At 57.3% G+C, this 20448-nt stretch overlaps 5 protein-coding genes across 5 annotated transcripts; 4 read left to right on the forward strand and 1 right to left on the reverse strand.

Annotated features, from left to right (window-relative positions):
* Positions 1-335: 335 nt before the first annotated feature.
* C8Q71DRAFT_875757 (uncharacterized protein) lies at positions 336-1952 on the forward strand (the record flags this gene model as incomplete). Its single annotated transcript, XM_047928398.1, has 4 exons — positions 336-478; positions 906-1175; positions 1197-1284; positions 1576-1952. The coding sequence occupies 4 exons, from the start codon at positions 336-338 to the stop codon at positions 1921-1923; spliced, it is 849 nt and encodes a 282-aa protein (XP_047775997.1). The 3' UTR covers positions 1924-1952.
* A 1618-nt stretch (positions 1953-3570) lies between these two features.
* Positions 3571-3868, forward strand: C8Q71DRAFT_692457 (uncharacterized protein; the record flags this gene model as incomplete). The annotated part of the gene is given in 2 exon segments (XM_047919879.1): positions 3571-3630; positions 3644-3868. Coding segments are annotated over 2 exon segments (285 nt in total), but the record flags the coding sequence as incomplete, so codon positions are not given.
* Positions 3869-6926: 3058 nt separating this feature from the next.
* Positions 6927-7600, forward strand: C8Q71DRAFT_774731 (uncharacterized protein; the record flags this gene model as incomplete). The annotated part of the gene is made up of 2 exons (XM_047924547.1): positions 6927-6997; positions 7058-7600. Exon 2 carries the CDS (start codon positions 7124-7126, stop codon positions 7595-7597), a length of 474 nt encoding a protein of 157 aa, XP_047775999.1. The 5' UTR covers positions 6927-6997; positions 7058-7123.
* A 474-nt stretch (positions 7601-8074) lies between these two features.
* On the forward strand, positions 8075-8639 carry C8Q71DRAFT_860502 (uncharacterized protein; the record flags this gene model as incomplete). The annotated part of the gene is made up of 2 exons (XM_047927808.1): positions 8075-8212; positions 8253-8639. 2 exons carry the CDS (start codon positions 8075-8077, stop codon positions 8637-8639), a joined length of 525 nt encoding a protein of 174 aa, XP_047776000.1.
* A 458-nt stretch (positions 8640-9097) lies between these two features.
* C8Q71DRAFT_725880 (uncharacterized protein) lies at positions 9098-11873 on the reverse strand (the record flags this gene model as incomplete). The annotated part of the gene is made up of 11 exons (XM_047921727.1): positions 9098-9166; positions 9228-9326; positions 9381-9431; positions 9493-9550; positions 9937-10276; positions 10330-10413; positions 10480-10581; positions 10628-10930; positions 10991-11345; positions 11559-11591; positions 11652-11873. The coding sequence occupies 11 exons, from the start codon at positions 11871-11873 to the stop codon at positions 9098-9100; spliced, it is 1716 nt and encodes a 571-aa protein (XP_047776001.1).
* Between the last annotated feature and the right edge of the window lie 8575 nt (positions 11874-20448).

A 20448-nucleotide genomic window follows, 5' to 3' on the forward strand; every position in this document is an offset into this window, starting at 1 on the left:
CGGGTCGTTAACAGGGCGTCGCGAGTGCAGAAGCGCGTCGGACGACCGCGCATCGGCGCGAGGACTGCGCGTAGGCGCTGCTGTACCCTCTCGCGTGTCAGTCGATCCTGCTCCTTCCCTTGTCGCGGACGCGCGGACGAGCCCCCCAGACGAATTGCAGTAGCCGTGGTGGTCTTTGCTCGTCTCGTTCGCGTGGGCCGCCGGTTGGCTGCGAGGTGTGCGGTGACATCGCACGACCTCGCTCGCTTGCGGGCTGCGAGCCGGAGACTGTCGACGGGGCGCGGACACGTGTACGTCAGACGAAGGCGTGGGCGCAAGACGGCGTTGGTCGTGCGATGTCGTCGGCGCAGCGCGAGCTGCGGGTCGGTGCTCCGTCGAGTACGCAGCTTCGCACTCTCTTGCTGCTTGCTCGGCAGCTTGAGTCTCGTGCTTGGGATGTGCGTGCTCGAGAGCTCGCGAGCGCGATTGCGGGGAGACGGTGCGTGCGGGCGGAGCTTCGCGCCGCGCGTGGGCTCGAGCGTGCTCGTTGCGGGTTGCGCTGCCGACAGCGCGCTCGTCTTCGCGTTGAGCGTGTGCACGCGCGCGCGGATCTTCGCCTGTCGCGGCAGCCAAGTAGCTAGGAGGGGCGCGGCGTGGTCGCGCACCCTCGCCGCTGCTTTGACGGCCACTTGCTGGGGCAGGTTGACACCTTGCCGGGCCGTCGGACGCGCGCTGATGGTGCGGCGCAGAGGCGGGGGCCGCTAGATCGTGGGACGAGGGCGCGCCGGCGCGGGGATTACACGTCGGCGGGGATGCATCGACTGGAGGGATGGACGCGCGGTGTGCACGCGGGGGAGCCGGCGTTGGAGGGACGGGAGTGCTGGGCCAGCGATCCGGTGACCACCGTTCTTGATGCGCTCTCCAAGCTGCTTCGGCGGCTTGGGTCTTGCGCTCGTGGTGCGCGCGTACGACAGCTCGAGCGTGCGAGCGCGGCGAGAGAGCAGGATCGACCGCCGGATGTTCAGACGAAGGGTCGTCGATGAAGGGGTGTACGGGCGGGTCGTCGTGTTGCACACGAGCGCGTGCTTGTTTGCGCAGCTCGAAAGCCTGGGCTTGAGCCGCGAAATACGCGTACACGTCCGCTCGCCCCTGCGAACACGGGGAGAGGGCGCGCGTGGGCGTGTGCCTGGGCGAAGGTGCGTCGAGCGACGCTGTAGGCGCAGAGCGCGAAGGCGCGTCGGACGAGGAGGGAGCCGGGGAGAGGTAGCTGCGCGTGAAAAGCGCGACAGCGTCGCTCGGGAGCAGGTGCGCCGGGGGTACGCGTGGATGGGGCGCATCAGGAAAGTGTGCAATTTCTGAAGGTATGAGCCTCTGAAGGTCGGCCTTCAGAGAGCTTCAGAAGCATCAGGGCATGCCAGACATCAGATGTTGTCAGACCTTCTCATTTTGTCTCAGACAGTGTCAGTAACACAGTACATCAGACAGCACATATCACACATTTCGTCAGAAAAACACCCCCTGCACGTAAATTGGCACAAATGCAGTGGATTTAAAAACTGCCATAATGATCATAATACATATACATGCACATATCAGAGCGTGGCGTGTAGGCAGGTGTTCACCAACCAGCTCAAGCAGATCGTCGAGATCGTTGGCACGGGCATCGGGCGCGTGAACACGACGCACTGGCGGCAGCACGATCGCGCTGTGCAGAACGCGCAGCTCGCCGCTTTGCGCCGCGAGGAGGAGGCACGTGTCCGGGAGCGCATCTGCGCGGAGACGTGGCACGACAGACGCGTGGACTGCATCACAGGGAATGGCGTGATGAGCGAGTTGAGCGTGGGCGATGATGTATTCGATCACGACTCTGAGGAGGAGCTACACATCGTCAGCGCTGTGTCGAGGGGCGATGTTATTGGGTCTGATGCATCTGACCATCGGTAGCGGAGACAACAATAATGGCACCGTCCATCACGGGCCTTTTCTTTGGGAGCCCTGTCGACATCAGAGTACCTGAACTGTGCACTACCCTGCTCAGCGAGAACCTTGGTGATGCCTGCTGCCAATGTGGTCTTGCCGTAATCGACGTGACCTGTGTTCGATGACACGGACGCGGGTCCTGCACAAGCTCAGAGTGCGTTCGAGGACGCGTTACGAGAGAGAGAAGGGATCGGCGCGAACGGAAGATTGGGCAACGGCTTACCTGGTAGTCTTGCACTCGTGCACATCCTACCATCCCATCACCACTCCCCGCGCTCGCTCTCGACCCGCGCTCGTACGTCCAAGGCCATGTGTGCCACTTGTCCACTGCGGCGCCGCCTTGGTCATGTCGAAGTTACGGGGCGTGCCGCAGAGGAAGCGGTCAAGGAAGATGTTCCGCGCGTGCTCGTCCGTGCACACAACGTGCAGAGACGGCACACTCGAAGTAGTCTCGCCGCAAGACCCTTTCACGTGTGAGGAGTTTGTGTTGAACCTGGCACTTGAAGGAAGGATCGAGCGACTCGAGTCTCGGAGGGGATGGACGATTTAACGATGCCCATCGCGCCGATTGCGAATGGGAAGACGCACCAGGGTGTTCAGCTTATCGGAGAGGAGCTGCCCCGCGGGCGTCATGCACTTATCGAGCCAGCCCAACCTCAGTGCGCAGGCGCAGGCGATCGCAGAGAGCCTGCTGAACAGAAGAGCGTCGGGTTACGAGTCCGCGTGGCTGCATAACAAGACATCCAAGCCTGTTTTGAGTGCGGCGGCGGCGAAAGCGCGCTCGCGCGTGCTCTCGCTGTCGGCCGGCGGAGGCGGAGGCACCACAGGGTAGGTCGGAGAGGCGGGTAAGCCGGTGGGCAGGTGGGTGCGCGAGTGAGGGAGTGAGCAGGAGCGTGTGTATACATGTAACATGATCAAGCAGTCGGGTGCGCGAGTGAGTATCAGGAGTGAACGAATACGACGTTCACTCGCTTGCCTGCAAAGAAGCGGTAACTCAGCAAATATCGAGTGTGAGCACTTACCTACCGTGCCCGAATCCTCCGTCTCCAGTGCCACCCTCGCATCCGTCGTGTTTAGCACATGTTGATACATGCGGTGTCGGGCTTGAACGTCGAGCTCAGGTAGAGTGGGTGGGGTGGTCCGACGGCGGCTGTGGTTGAGTGAGACGATGGTGGAGGCTGTGAGTCACGACCGCAGGCGCAGTTGAAGTGCTAAGCGCCTTAGCCACGACCTGCCACGACACGCCACAGAAAGCGCGCTTGTTACCCTCCTCTCCGCACGTCCACACTCGGCCTCAGCACCCTCATCGCCGTCTTACCTTCGCTTCACCATTGCCCTCTTGCCGCCTACCTCGAGAACGTACGTGCGGGCCCGTCTACAAGAAAAGTCGGCACGTGAATCAACCCGCCGCGCGCCCCACGATCGCGTACCATGCACAAGCTCAAGGAGAGAATAGTTGTAGGCCGAGAGCGCGGCGGGCTCGGCGGGGTGGTCGTGACGAGCGCGGGAGCTGCGAGGTGTGGAAGGTCAGTGCGTCGGAAGTCGGAGCAGGGCGATGCGAGTGAGTGTCTGCGTCCGTCACCTCAGGCATGCAACACGCTGATGACGACTGTCCCGCTATATGTCGTCGGCGAGGCAACAGCCACTGCTCTCCATCCGCCCGATCGCTGGGTTTTACACGCAGCACAGCGCGCGTCCCTCCAAGGGGAATGTCCACGGCGCCGCGAGCACGGGCACCTCCGAGAAGCTCACGCGGCTCAACATCACACAGCTCACGAATGTACCACCTGAGGAACCGTGCCGGGCACTGCTGAACCTCACGCGCGATAAGAACCAGGACACTTTCAAGCACGTTCGAGGAGCAGTGGAGCCCGTGCAGGTGTACGAGACACATGGGTCTGCGACGTTCAACGCGGAGGGTGAGTTCGCCATACCCGTCCTCCGTGAGTACTTCGCTTTCTCATTGTCAAACAACGACTCCGCCGGCAGCTGGCTACGCACAACATCAATGAATCAAGCCCAAGCGCAGGGCAGCCTAGACAGCCGAGGAAGATTACACGACGACCAAGCTCCCGCCGAGCACCCACCGCCAAGCACCAGCGCGGTGCGTAAGGAGTTGACAACTCGAGGCAACCTGGTAGGCTCCAGCCCGATGCATAGAGGCCCATTGAAGACAAACACGCCACCCTCCAGCCCGAGAAAGAGTGATGCCACCGAGTGCATATCCTACCTCGACGCGCCCGCTGCCAGCTGCATCGAGAACGACGCAGACGAGCGCGGTGAACCCAGCAAATGGACGGGAGCGCGCCACGCAACATGGCCTGCAGTACTGGGGCGAGTACGAGGAGGATCGCCGCTATGATGCGCACGGGCGTGTGGCGTACCGCGCGAGCCTACTGAACTGTATATAAGTACTATGCTAGTGTAGCTGATAAACAATTGTGACATTTACGAGCAATACATCTGAGTGCTGAATATATGACAGCTTGTGCCTCTGACAGTCTGATGCAGTATCTGACCACTCTGAGGCTGTCTGAGTCTGTCTGACAATTCTGTCTGACGACAACAATTCGCCAAAATTCGAGTCCTTGAGGGATGGCCATATGAGCCGTTCTGATGTGACCTGAAGCATTCTGAGCGCTTATGAAGCCCCTGACAGGGCCCCTCAGAGGAATTACACGAAATCCTGATGCGGAGAGGAGAGCCCAGTGGGCGGATGGACGTGGGTACTCACCAACGCTCCCATGCCCGCTCGACCTCGATCTCTCTCTGCCGTTCGCCCGGCTGGCAATCCTCCGGGCAGCTCCCCCTGCGAGACTCCGCGACCGCTTGAACTTGCGGCGCGAGGCGCATCCGTCCGGTGCCTCGGGAGGTTCGTGCGCGCAACTTGCGCGGCGGCTTCGAACTCGCGTTCGGGGCGGTGCGCGCGCGATCTGTCTTGCACGTACCGACGCGGCGACGCCGCGCGTGTCGACGGCGCGTCGTGTTGCGCGTGGGCGCGGGCCGTCTCGTCGCGCGTCGCGCTGCGGGGCGGTCGGTCGTCTTCGCGTTGGGCGTGCGCGCGCGCGCGCGCGTCTTCGCTCGCGTCGCGGGCGGGGGCCGGTTGGCTGCGAGGAGAGCGGAGCCGTCGCTCGTCCTCGCAGCGCGGTAGGCGTGTTGAGCAGGCGACGGGGTGCGAAAGAGGCTGAGGGGGGTCGCGGCGAGAGTCGACGCGACGGTCGAGCGCCGAGGGCCGCGCGTTCGACGCGTTCGGGCGCTCGTGCGGTCGCGCGGTTCCCACGGGCCTCGGAACGGGTGTAGAGGGCGCGGCGGGTGCTGGCAAGTCGCGGGGAGTGGCGGAAGGGAGTGGCTGGTAGCCTCGAGGCATGCTCGTCGAGGAGGAGGTGCTGGCACCGTACGCGCGTGCACCGTTTGACAACGACGTGTGCTCGAGCTGCCGAATAGGTGACAGGACATCCCAATGGCATCGCGAGAGCCACGTCGCCGAGGGCATTAGATTAGAATCAATATAGAACAGCTAGGAATAGGAATAGAAAAGATCCGAATATACGAGGGAGTTCACAGGGCAGTGGACCGGTCCCCTGAGTGTCCACCAATGTAAGAGTTCGTGGGCTTGGAACCCTTGATTGGGGGGCCGGGCTGCCCGTGAACTTGACGTTTGGTGGTCGCGGCGCGACCGGGGAGAATGTCGTGAGGTCTTGACGTCGTTAGCGAGGCGAGGAGCTCCCGCTATAGTCGTAGCCGGGCGAGGAGCCTAGCTGTGGCGTGGTGTGTCCTAGGTTGGGCGAGGAGCCTGGCCGAGGGCGTGTCCTAGACGAGGGCGAGGAGCCGTGTCGAGGGGGAGTCCTGGACGCAGGCGAGGAGCCTTGTCTAGGATTGGTCCTAGGCGTGGCGAGGAGCGCAGGCCGAGGAGGGCTGAACGTACTCGGATGGCGCGGGGTTCGCACACAGACGATGTGGTAGTTCAGGTGTAAGAATGGATTACTTCCCAATTAGGAAGGCAGATGGCTAAGTATGGACAATCTAATCTAATCTACACTATACGGTTCATAATCTTATCTACTAGGGCAGGCATAGTATTGCCTACCCGTCACATCTCCATCGACACTAGTAGAGGTGGTACTGACTGTTAGGCTCAGGTTGGATCTTTTACGAGAATCGGAAACATACGGTTTTGCACCATGCGTGTACTCAATGAGAGCCTCAAAAGCAAATGCGTCGACATCCCAGAGATAGAGTGGTGACTCCTCCGAGGTCCCATCAACTTGGCAACCTGCCACTTGAGAGGCGAGGTACATGCTGCTGAATACAGCGGAGAGATTGGCGAGGAGACCACCGTAGAGCTTCATCAGGAAAAAAGTAGTTTGCAATGTGCAGCCATATAGGCTACATAGACCTCATAGCGCCATTGCATACCCCCCTCTCTATTGTATGTGATAGCTCCCCCTTGCATATCTGTAGCACTCTATAGCACTTCATAGTACCACCCCTGAACTCTATGGCAGTTGATAGCCTTGCATCCATGTGCCATAGTACACCATAATCATTGACTAGATAGCTATAGCTAGGCATATTTCAGCATAACCAGGTTGCCTTCAAGCTTTGACTACATGAAATATATTTGGTTCATACTACAGGTAATACATAATGTACACAACGGTGACGTAGAGCACACAATCATACCCTAATACTTGACAGCGGGACGCGAGGTGACTGACGCACACATGCTCCCAGCAGAAGCAGCGTGAGCAGGGTTCACCGCTGCTATACTCTGCTCATGTCGAGCCCGACGGAGCAGTCCTCCTTGTACATGATCTTGCCCACGGCCACCCAGGGCAGGATCTCCTTGTAGAATTGCGCACAATACTACACAGGCGGGCGCAGTCAGCGAAGGATACGAGGTGAGAAGGACAGGCACAGACCTTATGGTAAAGGCTTCCAACGATGAACCCGCTCAGACGGATCTCCTTCCGACGATGAGCATCAGGTTCTTGGGCGCATATCCCGCCGAATTGTACTCGTTGATCGTGCCGCATTCCTACATGCACCACCGCCCGTCAGCCAATCTACCCGCACGAAATGGAGCACGGGGACGTACGATGAACCGCGCGAACCTGTGCACAGCATCCACTTCGAGGGTCTGCCCACTGACATTGTCCCGGAGATGCAAGGGCGAGGCACTCCCGTGAGCGGTACGGGGCGTAGCCCTCCTAAGAAGACACACAGCAAGCGGACGGAAATGAGTGCGGAGGGCGTGTCACGTACCGCGTTGATGTGCCGGTCGCAGGTGGGGCACCAGTTCACGTCCATTGCGTCCACGTCAGCGGGGGCGGACGTGGCGAGCGTTGTTGGGGAAGGGCAAGGCAGGGCGGCATCGCCCTGCCAGGCGAGCGAACGGGTACTTGGGTACAGACTGGATGAGTGGAAAGCGTGTGTGTGGGCTCCAAGTCGATGTCGACGGGCGTCGTGTGACGATGTAAGTCGAGTGGAAGGGCGGCGGGGAAATGATGAGCTGGCAGCAGTTTGCGGACGCGCCGAGCATAGCGGCGAGCAGGGAGGAAGTGTTCAGCGGCGGGGGAGGGGAGCGACGAGTACGACGGGTACTAGCTGCCAGTGGGAGACTCGGACTAAGAGATAGAGGAAGAGAGGTGGCACAAGTCGCTGCGCAACGCGACGCGCAAGTCAAGAGCGCCCGCCTCGGAGTTTGCCGAGGCGCGCAGCGCGTTGGTCTGTGCGCGCGCACAAGTCCCATCCGCTCTGACGAACCGACTCATCGCTGCAACGCTACACTGCGATGGGCCGCCCGCTCGCGCTGCCTGGGCTGCTCGCTGAACGTCCACTTCGACACGCCCTCACCCGATGCACGCCAGCTCACTGCTTCCCGCGCGCACTTCGTCTGGAGTCTGGACGGCCCACTCGACGCAAAGACATCCGCGGCATGTCACCGCCGCTCCTGCGCTCAACGCGGAGCAGGATCGTCGACAAGTGACGCGACACGCGAAGAACCAACGCAAGACTGGGCCACGAACCCGAGCGAACACCAGCCGGCTACGACTGGCGCGCTTGCGTCACAAACGCGAGCGAAACAACACCGAGGCACACATCGACCACGAACATGCAGGGCAAATGCCCGGCATGCAAGCACGGCCGACGAATGCAACGCACGCGCAAGGTCGAGCGCGAGCAAACGGCAGCGGTCATGAGTGGGGGCGAGGTTGAGAGAGGGCAGGCCGCTGGGGAGCAGATGCTGCAGGTGAGTAGTTCGCACGTCTCTCCGCCCACCTTCGTTCAAGCGCAGGCCCCGCGCGTACGCCAACGGCTCCTGGACACTCAAGCCCGACCCGCCGCGCGTGCCCGGCCACGCAGAGGACGACATCGTGATGCACCAGAAGGAGGACGCGCTTGGGTTCGTGGGCCTCAAGGGCTGCGCAAGCTCCCGCGAGTTCTGGTGGCACCTCGCCGCCGACAATGAATGTCTCTGGGACCGCTTCCCCGCGGTGACCAGCTGGGACTGGACGCCGGGCGACGACTACGAGATGCGCCCCTCGACGGCGCCGCCACCCACCCACCCACCCGCACGCATGCACGCACGCCCCGCACACACAATCCCTCTGAGCACAATTGCATGCACGCACGCACGCACGATCCCCCCGCGCACGATCGCCCGCGCACCTGTGTAGTGCTCGCGCACTCGCACGCCCATCCCCTCGCCTCCTCGCCTGCCCGACCCGTCGCCTATACCCGCACCCGCGGATGCCCGCGAGACCTACGAACAACCCGTACATGCCGAGCGGGTACGGATACTACGGGTAGGCTCCCGCGCACCCGGGGTACTACCTGTGCGATTCACCCCCTTAGTCACGTACACGTACGGTTCCGATGTGCTTTTAATGACTGTTCCTCAAATAAAAAGACAAATTTGTTTGGACATGTATCAACATGAGTTTGCGGGCTATATTCACGGTTCGTGTTCATGTGGTGCTCTGTATACAATGGCAATGGCAATCACCATGATGTACGCTGTAGGTATGAAGTAATACTGAGTAGCCATACATTGTACAAGTGTGTGTCTACAGTGTGCTACAGCTTGCTATGTGGCTAATTGCTCCGACTATAACAGCTACATAGGCCACATGGGCTACATAACTTCAGGTGTGTGCAATTTGCAGAATTTTTTTTTCCTGATGTTGTACAGTGTTTGGCCAACCTGCAGATGGCAATCAGTAATCCTTACATTGTACAGAACAGTTGCAGTGATGCAGACTTACTCCAATGACCAGTGTTCCATTGGGGAACCAGAACCGATTGGACCGTATCATCGTCATCACCAGTGTCGTGTTCAGCTTGACTGAACATCTCTCAGCAGTCTGCTAGCCCAACACATATGAGTTGAACACTTTTACAGATGAGATGTGACTTACAGTCTGGCAATTAGCCTGAGCTTGAGCGAGAGATGCCATTGTACTTGGCAGCTGAAGGACAAGAAGGGAAGGCTGTTCGATGTGACGAGGAGTTCAGCCACTCGGAACCTACCGAGATTGCGATCTGCACCGAGCTCGCAAGCTTGCCACGATTACATGCTCCAACATGCCTGATCTCACACTCAGAGCACTGCAGGTTACAGCGAAGAACTCCATGATATTAGGTAGTAGGCGACTCGGTGCATAGATACTGGACAAGAGAGTGTAGTATCACCGATCAGCACGATTAAAAAGATCTAAATGGGCCTATGTTGGTATTTGGCAATGGAAATGATGCAAGAAAGTTACGAAGGAGAGAGGGTTCTGGATTAGAATCTGTACTAAGATAGCAGTGGAAGGCCGAGGCAGTCAATGTCGCAGATTAGGCAGTCAAAAAGTGGCAGAAGCGAGTATCGGGTGGCTTGGACCATGCTCCTGTTGGCCCAAGAGCATCTGAATGATGTGTCAGAACGAGCATTGGAGTGTGCTAACTCTGGCATACCTTTCGCATGCTTACATTCCCCAAGGGTCGTCAGCAATAGTGTCTTTGGACAGCAGGACCCGAGGTAGGCCTGACATTGTCGCAGAGCGAGTCACAGGGGCTGCTGTTGATCCACTCGCTTGTGCGAAAGGAGGGTTGGTAAAGTCAATCTCTGGAAGGGCAGCTGCCACACCAGGGCCATCGGACAGGGAGCCTCTGACAGCAACTGTACTGGAGCCATCGGACAGGGAGCCTTCAACAGCGACTGTACCAGAGCCATCAGACAAGGAGCCTGCAACAGCAACAGCACCAGAGCCACCGGACGAGGACCCTCCAGCAGCGACAAGGCTTGGGCCTGAGGTGGTGCCAGAGCCACCTAATCGCAGAAGGTTATAAGGCTGTTTCAGCGACAATGTGAGGTAGGCTTACCAGAAACCGAGGGCTCAATAGACTTTCCCAAGTTTATGCTCGAGAAGCTTCTCTCAATGGTGTTGAGAGCTCGTCGAAGCTTTCCTGGACATCCAGCACCAACAGGATCAGTGAACCTGAGGCAGGCGACAGAAAGCTTAAAGTACTCACTCTTGGACTTTGTCTGAGCCAATGGTTTGTCTTCCCACTCTGAGCCCTCGGTCTCGTGGGCAGATTCAGTAGCAGCCTCAGTGTTGGCCGAAGCTAGATGATCTGCAGCATCAGAACATAGGTCAAAGAAACGACAATAGAAGCCTACAAATGCTGATAACATCGGCCTCCTCACCCTCGCCAGCCTCCTCCTCGCCTTCACCAGCCTCCTCCTCACTTTCGTTAGCCTCCTCCTCACTTTCGTCAGCCTCCTCCTCGCCTTCGACAGCCTCCGACTCATCCTCGACAGCCTCTGGCTCATCTTCGACAGCCTCTGACTCATCGTCGACAGCCTCGTCATCTCCAACAAGCCCTATACCTTGCTTGCGAACCTCAGCACTGCTGGCACCTGCTTTACCCTTGCCTTTGTCCCAAGACTTGACGACAGCAGATGGAATCTGTGTTGCCGAGACTGTATTGCAGGATGCATGAGCCAGATCATACAACAGATACTCTGAATGGCAATGCATACCGAAACACCAGGTTCGTTCTTGCCAGCCCGAGTTGCGATCGTGAACAGCCTTGCAGAGATCAGGGAAGGAAGGCCAGTCGGTGTCGTCTTCCAGGACCTCAAGCTTCTGCCTGTCCTTCGCAACAACCCTCCAGTGAAGTGGCGAGTCAGGGTCCTTGCCGATGCTAGCCAGCCAGGCAAAGTACCGAGGAAACAAACCCTTCAGGAGGTCGTCGACAGCAGCTCGATCCATATCAGGCTCAATTGCAAGGTACTCGTCCTCAAGATCCTTCGAAGCAACGAGACCTTGTCGCTTCAGCGAATTGATACTATCGCCTGCAGACCTCATCCTCGTCACTCGGATAGCACCCTTCTTCTGGATGATGCAGATAGTGAGCTCAAGCAAATGACATGACAAGAGGTCCAGTGACAAACATTCAGACCATAGGGCAACAGCATAATCCGACCGACTAGGTAGGGTTTCAGAGTGATGCCCTTTGCCGAGCCTGATGAGCCTGAAGCCTATGAAGTGGTCCTTCAGTCAGGCACAAAGACCAACAGGTAGAGAGAGATGAGCCTCGCAACACACCTTCCGATCAGCAGAGCCCGAAGAAGCACTGGGCTGTGACGAGTAAAGCATTTGTGAGCGACATCAGCAAGCCCAGCACAAACAGGTTCTGACCTTAGCTCTCAATGACTGAGAGCTCTTGGCGACCTGCTTTCCCTTTCTTCTCAATCCCGAATTGGTCTCGAGTCGAGCAGCCTTGAGAGTCGCCTTTGTACTGCTTGCCTTGGCCGAGTACCGAACTCGCTTGGGATGGTGCTCAATCAACTCGTCGACAAGACTAGCAGTGTCAATGGGCGATGAGGCCTTCCTCTTGTTGCGCTTGGAAGAGCTTGCCATGGATGCAGCTAGGGGCTGAGGGATGGGAAGGAGGAGGTGGCAAGCGAGAGGTGGTCGGTGCAGCCGATGGGCCCCGACTGCAGTTGAATCGCCGACAAATAGTGAAGAGTCTCTTCACATCGGCAATCGTGCTGCCTCGGGGCAGATCGGTTGTCTGTGCTTCCGGGACAAGACTAGTGAATTGCAGAGCAGGCAGTGTCGGAGAGAAATGCGGAAGTGCTGGCGAACCAACACCAACACAATGACTCGTCCTGGTGCAGGCATTTAGAGAAGTCGACGAAGGGTGTAAGGGCTGTAGAAGGACGGCGGTGATGTTCTGTAGAGGTAGTGGCGCCGCAACTAATACAAATCGGATACGTAGCTAATACTTCTCGACTAACTCGACTTGAGGTGCACGCGCGATGTCGAGCCGCTCGTCCGTGCCGAATCCTGAAGCGCGTGTGAGCGAGAGAGGAGAAGCTGGGGGTATGATTCGATGCAAGAACGGGCGACACGGCCCTCTACAAATACAGCGGGAGACCAAAGCAGACCGAGGCACTCGAGAGAGGTAAAAACTAAGAGGGAGCAGTGGCCAGAACGAGAAGACATGACATGTTCGAATGGAAACGTGATGCGTGAAGAATGAGTGATCGACTGACAGATCGGGAAGGAATGATACCTAATATGGAAGTACCATATGGAACGAATCAGGAGCACCCACCCGGGTGTCGACGTACATTGGTCCCCTTCCTGGCATTGACGGCGGACCGTTGTCTCGGTGCGGGGCTGACAGCAAGCGAGAGGTGCTATTGACGTTCGCGGCCTGGGCCCCCCAACAGGTGCGGCACTCAACTTGTCATCGCCCGCCTTCGTCCTACGGTGATGTTACGGATGCAGTAGAACACGTTAAGTCCGCGTACACTACTATCTACAAGAACACTTTCGGTAATCGCGAGCTGCACGTCTTCGTAGCGCGTATATAATTACTGGACATTTAACACCTGTATTCTACTCTGTAATTACTGTAAGTGCGCGCGTGCAGCCACTTTGCGCGCGCAACGAATAGACGCTAAGCATCTTAACTCCTACCACTTCGTCCGCGTGTGATACCCGCACCGTCCGAACTGGAGTCCGCTGTCGTCGAGAGTGCTCCTCGCTCCTCGACAAACTGAGCAGCTCCTCGCTGTCTCGTCTCTCGGGCTCCTCGCCCCGAGCACGCTTGTCTCGTTGGCTCCTCGCCAGCGCACGTCTACTATCCTCGCGCCGGCTCCTCGCCAAGGCCCGACCGACTGTACCTCGCGAGCTCCTCGCCCTCGCACGTCAGATTACTCGTCTGAATGGCTCCTCGCCTTAGACTGATGACCAGCCTCTCGTTGGCTCCTCACCGATGCACGTTAGCGTAACCCGCGCCGGCTCCTCGCCAAGGCTCGGCTACCCGCACCTCGTGAGCTCCTCGCCCGCGCACATGCATCAGCAAAGCTGTGATTTGTCTGACAGGCCCTAACCCTCTAAATGTGTCTGGCCTGTCTAATCTTTGTCTAAAATACCTTACCTGTCTAAGTCTCGTCTAGACTTTCACCCCATGTCTCTGAATCGTACTCGAATTCAAGGCAACATCATGTATTGACATTACTAGTACCCAGATACAATACTACAATACTATAGTACATGGGCTTGCGCACGTCCTTTTGCAGTGCACTATCTGTGCCGACCCAGCCCGGGCCCCTCTTCCAACCTCGGAGGACCCACACACGACTTCATGACAGATCGCACTTGCGGGGAGTGCCGTCTCACATGGGTCCCTCCGAGTCGGTGTGCTTGTCGGCGCAATTTGCACGGCCACCTCGAGCTCGCGGCACGAAACGCGCCTGGGCTTGGCCGTGTTACAGCGGCGTGACGACGCAGGTGGACTAGTCGCAGCGCAGTGCGCGGGCGTGCTTCCTCTCCTCGCGAGTCCCATTGTTAGTGGCCCGGAGTCTGGACGAGTGCACGGCGGTCTTCGTCTGAGGCGTCAGCGGGGGCCAGGCAGCTGCGAGATGCGCGGGAACCGTGGTCTGCTCGAAGGCTGCAAGGTGGGGATGTTGAACTAGGAAGGCGCCTACCGGGCTGCCGGGTTCAATCACAGGCCGGACCGGTTCTATGGGAAGCTCCGGGTCCGTGATGTCATCTATGATGTCATTTGTGTGTTATCACATGGCTACGCCACTTACCTTGTATGTCGTGGGAACGTACTATACAGTAGCTTAGATAAGCGGTCTCCTCATGTATATAAGGACCCCAGTAGCGTAGCTCAATCCCCAGTACCTTCAGTCGAAGTACTTGCGTGTGTATCAAGCATCAGCAACCTTGCAGGTAAGTTGTGAGGGCGCACCACTGCGTGGAGCTGCCTGCTCAACAGGTTATGAGCCCTGGTCACTGCCTGAGTACTGCGCCTCACTGGCTGCGTCTCAGAGTGCGCACCAGCTTACCTGTGGCTTCGCCTTAGTGGCTTGAAGCCAGGGGGGGACTATGCGCGTACATCGCTGCAGGTCTTAGCGCAACTCTGTTGCTGCTATCCCCAGCACATGCACCATAGCGGTGGTTGCGCCTCTAAGGCTGCACTCGTCATTGAGTAGAGGGCTGATGACATTGTTGTCAGTATTCCCCATTTACCGAGTTTATCACTTCAAACCCTCTACCAATGGCCTCCAACACCCTCTTCACCGCTGTCCCCATCCTCGATGGCTCCAACTACCGCGCCTGGGCTGAATCCATGTCAGCCTTCCTCATGGCGCAGGAGGTCTGGATCATTGTCAATTCGACCTGGCCCCAGCCTACTCTGGACACAGAGAATCCCTCAGTCTACTACGAGTGGCTGCAGCGCGATCAGAAGGCACAGGGGTCGATCCGTCTTCGCCTGACGTCGTCCGTCAAGGCGGCTGTCAAGAACAAGACGACCAGCAAGGCCCTCTGGGACGAGCTGAAGGCGCTCTATGACAAGCAGACCCCCGCCGGTGTTTACAAGGAGTTTAGGACAGCGATCAATGCTCGGATCCCTCCGAACGAGCACCCAAACCCGACGTTCGCTAACATCGCAGCTGCGTTTGACAAGCTTGCGGGCGAAGGGATCGACATCCCCGCTTCACTGCGGGCGATGATAGCGCTCAATGCGCTGCCCTCCCGGTACGACACTGTCGTCACCACGATCCTCCAAGCCAAAGAGCTTACGGAGATGAAGATCGACTATGTACGGGAGTCTGTCGTCATTGCCTACGAGCAAGGCGGCAAGCAGGCGTCATCTTCGCAGAGCGCGAAGAAGATCTCCGCCGTTAAGCGTAAGCACGGCGAACCAAACTTCAACCAGCAGCAGCAGCGCCAGGATGGCAGCAGCAGCGGCGGTGCGAAGGAAGGTCAAGGCAAGGGCAAAGGCAAGCAGCGCGGTAAACGCAGCGGCAAGCAAGTTAAGTCCCGCGCCAACCAGGGAGATCATACGGACCATGCGCATCTCGCCTCACAGGCGTCGATAGCGGGTCCTACCACCTCCAAAGTTGTCGAGATAGCGCCTTCGGGCAGCAAGTCTCACACCGTCACCACCCGTCCCGCCAAAACCGGCCACAGCAAGAATGCTCACCGGTGGCTCAAGAGTGCCCTGGAGCTCGCCAAAGACATCGACGTCTCTGGCACCTCACAGCGTCTCACAACGTTGTCTGAGGTCGTTGACAATTCCGCTCGGATTGAGGAGTACCTCTCCAACTCGGAGTCAGAGTCTCGGGCGTCCAAACGCTCTCGTCATGGTTCTGAAGTAGGCCATGCGATCGACGCGATCATGGACGGGACGTACAACTCGTACGACGAGGACGAAGGTCCTACGACTCAGGATCCACTTGATTGGGGATCAGACGGTCAGTACGACATCGACGACGAGCTGGCTAACGCCGCCGGTTTAGGGGAGGACTTTGATGCTGGGTCAGTCCCTTCAGCTTTTATTCCCAAGCGACCTACTAACCCTGCGCTTCATACAGCCGCATGTAGTAGTAGACGCACTAGGTCTACTTTAAAGAGACGTAGTATTCGCAGTCGTAGTCGCAGTGTAACGAATGAATATATCAGTAGTTCGTTGCACAAATCAGTTGGTTGTCGGCATTCGCGCGATTTCGCTGCGTGCACCAAATGTAAGGGAAAAGCTAAGGCTTGGCATGAACCAGAGCCGGTTGAGTCGTCTGACTCCTGGATGTTGGACTCTGGAGCATCATTACATTTTTCCAACAATTTAGATGATTTTGCTGAGATTGAGGACCTCAGTGAGCCAATCGTCTTGTCGACCGCAAACGGCTCTGCCGTATGCACAAAGCGTGGGACAGTCTTCTTGAACTTTGAGAATGACGATGGTAGTCATACGACGACCAGATTATTCCCTGTTTATTACTTCCAAGGTCTTCATCAACGTCTCCTATCCATGGGAACGTTCCTCCGTGAAGGAATGACAGTGCGCGGTGGTGCGCAGCACGTCGACCTCTATGAACAAGGAGCGCGTGAACCACTATATGTGTTCAAGCCGCGGCACCCTAGTTCAACGATATTCGAGATACAGTCCTTGCCTTCACAGGACGCTATGAGTATCCATCAGACGGTTTATTCCGTCGATTACCACACTATGCATCGCCGCCTAGGACATCCTTCTAAGGACGTACTACGGCAAGCACAGAAACACACCGAGGGTTTCCCACCTTCGATAGAGTTCCCTAGGGAGGATCCTATATGCCCAGGATGCGCGGAAGGGAAAATGCATAACAAAGCATTTCCGCCATCTACGTTGAGAGCGACAGAGCCCTTCGAGCTCATTCACTCTGATGTGAAGTCGTTTCCCATCGACTCCTACCATAAGTATAGGTACTACATCCTGTACTATGACGACTACACTTCCAATGCATGGACAGTGAATCTGCGCAACAAGAGTGCTGCGATCACGGCCACGCGCCAATTCTTAGCCATGGCCAAAAACCAGTACGGCAAGAAGGTTAAGAAGTGGATGTCAGATGCTGGGGGAGAATACAAGTCTGAAGCGTTCGACAAAATGCTGAAAGACGAGGGTATCCAGATCCTGCAAAGTTCGCCGCACACTCCTCAGGAGAATGGCAGAGCGGAGCGACTCAACAGGACGATAATGGACAAAGCTGAGGCCATGCGCCATGAAGCGTGTCTACCTGAATCCTGGTGGGAATTTGCGGTTGAGCACGCTGTTCATCTCTACAACAGGACACCTGTCCGACGTCTCAAATGGCGTACCCCCTATGAGATGTTAAATGGCGAGGCTCCCAGCATCAAGCACCTAAGAATATTTGGGTGCGGCGCATATGTATTCATACCGAAAGACGTGCGTCAGAATACACTATCTCGGAAATCTGAGTTAATGGTGTACCTCGGGGTTGCCCCTGGTGGGCATGGGGCGCGATTCATGCGCAGCCCTAATAATGTGCTTTACACTTCATCGAACGCTCTGTTTGATGAACTCATGTTCCCAAAATGCCCGGACATGAAACGGCGAGGCAACACTAGGTTGCAATCTGCACCTAGACCTGACCAAGCGGGTCGCCAACCCACTTCTCAGGAGAATTATGATGACGATGACAACGATCATCCCTCTCATCACCTTCCAAAGGGAGCGGACAATGAGCGTGACGATGCTCAGGAGCAGCCTAGGGCGCCCAGTCCAGTTCCGCCGCCTCAACCTCCGGAAGAGCCAGCGCGCGATGATGCGCCGCGGCGCTCAGGGAGAGAGCGGAAGCCAGTAACCCGCCCAGGGAATGTCTATGGGGAGAAACGGACCCCCGTAGAAATATACAAAGAGATCGAAAAGAAGGGGCAATGGAGAAAGATTGTCGGAGAAGAGCCGGGTAGCTCCCGCTCTCAACCACAGTCAAGGCAGCAACCGGTTCCCGGACCTAGTTCTGCGCCTGATCCACAGCCAGACCAACCTTCTGGATCCTCCTCGGGCTCTGACGACGACGAAGTCGAAGAGTTACTCATGGCACAACTATGCCGGGAAGGGGGAGTAGGATTGGTTAACATGCTGCTTGCAAAAGCGCTACCACTAGTTGACCAAGATTCTCCGAAGCTCAGCGTACGCGAATGGACATTCCGTGATATCTCGAAGCTACCTAAAGAGGAGCAAGAGAAGTGGAAAGCTGCGTGTCGCGAAGAGTTAGAGGCTCTGCGCAAGCGTGGTGTTTATGAGTTGGTTGACCGTCCTAAGGGACGTAGGGTTACCAAAAACCGCTGGGTCTTCGACGTCAAAACTGACGGTCGAAAGAAGGCTAGACTAGTCGCAAAAGGCTACTCCCAGATTGAAGGCCTCGATTATGATCAGGTTTTCTCTCCAGTCGTTCGCTTTGAGACCGTGCGCCTTATACTCGCGCTAGCTGCGCTCGAGGGCATGCACATCTCCGGACTCGACGTCCGTAATGCGTACCTCTATGGTAAACTCGACGAGGAGATTTACATGGAGCAGCCTGAAGGCTTTAAAGTCAAAGGCCAAGAGCACAGAGTCCTCCGGCTATTGCGTGCTCTCTATGGACTCAAACAGGCAGGGTTAGCGTGGTGGCGCACCCTGAATGAGTCTCTCAAGGAACTCGGCTTTACACGCCTTGTATCCGACGCCGGAATTTTCATCTATAAGACGAAAGACGGACGTTTTGTCCTAGTCATAGTCTATGTGGATGATGCCCTATTTTGTGGCAAAGACAAGGCCCTTGTAGCCAAACTCAAGAACCGCTTCATGAAGAAGTGGGAGTGTCGCGACCTAGGCGACGTCAAGGAGTTCTTGCGTATGCGCATTACTCGGAAAGGCGACGAGATTCATCTCGACCAAACTGCCTACCTTGAGACTGTGCTGCAGCGCTGTGGCATGCAGAATGCAAAGTCTGCGCCTACTCCACTCCCTGCGGGTTACAAACCTGAGCCGCACACTGGCCCGGTTGATCCTGCACTTCGAAGCCGGTATCAGACCGTCATCGGCTCCTTGCTATATATCATGCTCGGAACTCGACCTGACATCTGCTTTGCTGTGACTAAACTCGCGCAACAAGCTGCAAATCCGTCACAGGACCACTTGGATAAAGCGCTATATATCTGCCGCTACCTCGTGGGTACCAAGTCCTATGCGCTTGTATACAGCGGCAAATCTGGACAAGGTGTCTCGGCATGCACAGACTCTGACTGGGCCAATGACCCAGAAATGAGACGGTCTCAGAGTGGCTACTTTATGAAGTTGGCGAACGGAGTGTTCAGTTGGCTGTCTCGACGGCAAAAGACGGTTGCACTGTCTTCAACTGAGGCTGAATACATGTCGCTCAGCGACTGTAGCCGCCAAGTCGTCTGGGTTAAGATGCTCCTCAAGGAGATCGGTTACCTACTTGGCGCACTCCCTATCTGCTCGGATAACCAAGGAGCGATATTCATCGGCTCCAACCCTGTAACTGAGAGGCGGTCGAAGCACATCGACATACGCTACCATTACATCAGGGAACTGATTGAGGAGAAGCAAGTCGAGCTCTTCTACATCAGTACGGATGAAAATCCAGCAGACCTGTTCACCAAGAACTTAGGCCGTGTCAAATTCCTTAAGTTTAGAGGAATGCTCGGACTTAGATTCTATGAATCGTCCTAGAGCACCATTGGCAGCGTTATGCGCCTAGTACGCTTATGTGAGTCTACAACGCACTAAGCGAGGGGGAGTGTTGAACTAGGAAGGCGCCTACCGGGCTGCCGGGTTCAATCACAGGCCGGACCGGTTCTATGGGAAGCTCCGGGTCCGTGATGTCATCTATGATGTCATTTGTGTGTTATCACATGGCTACGCCACTTACCTTGTATGTCGTGGGAACGTACTATACAGTAGCTTAGATAAGCGGTCTCCTCATGTATATAAGGACCCCAGTAGCGTAGCTCAATCCCCAGTACCTTCAGTCGAAGTACTTGCGTGTGTATCAAGCATCAGCAACCTTGCAGGTAAGTTGTGAGGGCGCACCACTGCGTGGAGCTGCCTGCTCAACAGGGGAGGTCGAGGTCGACGCAAGAATCGAGCGCACTCAACACGCTCAGATGCGATTCCCACGGGCATCCAGGCACGCTCGACTGGAGCGAACTCAATGTGAGAGCTCGTGGTGGAGACAGGGGCGGGTGGTGAGCGCACCGGTGAGCAAGTGGTGAGTGAGGGCAGGCCAAGGGCAAGCGGACTTAGTGTGCGCGCGCAGGTAAGTAAGTACCGCCGACCGGTGGCAAACTCCGGTGGAAGCCTGCCCTAAACCTCCCATTGCCACGTCACGACTGCATTGCTGTCTGGACTCCGTTCCTCCCCGCCGCGACGACCGCCTTCCGCCCCTCAGAAACGTCGTCTTTGTGGGCTGCCTCACTCACCCGACACGGACGGCCGAGGTCCAGCGCACCCGCAAGCCCGACGCACCGGCCGACTCGACGCGCGCAAGAGCAAACGCAGACGACGACCCGCGCGCCGCGCTCACGAACCGCGCGTCATGCGCCTGCAAGACCGCCTTGCAGGACGCTTCAGCCAGTCAACCGGCACTGACCCACCGCGAAGGGACGAGCAGGGGGATCGGTA

This window comes from Rhodofomes roseus (genome assembly GCF_022264815.1).
Source record: "Rhodofomes roseus strain CIRM-BRFM 1785 chromosome Unknown C8Q71scaffold_19, whole genome shotgun sequence".
Taxonomy (NCBI): Eukaryota; Fungi; Basidiomycota; class Agaricomycetes; order Polyporales; family Fomitopsidaceae; genus Rhodofomes; species Rhodofomes roseus.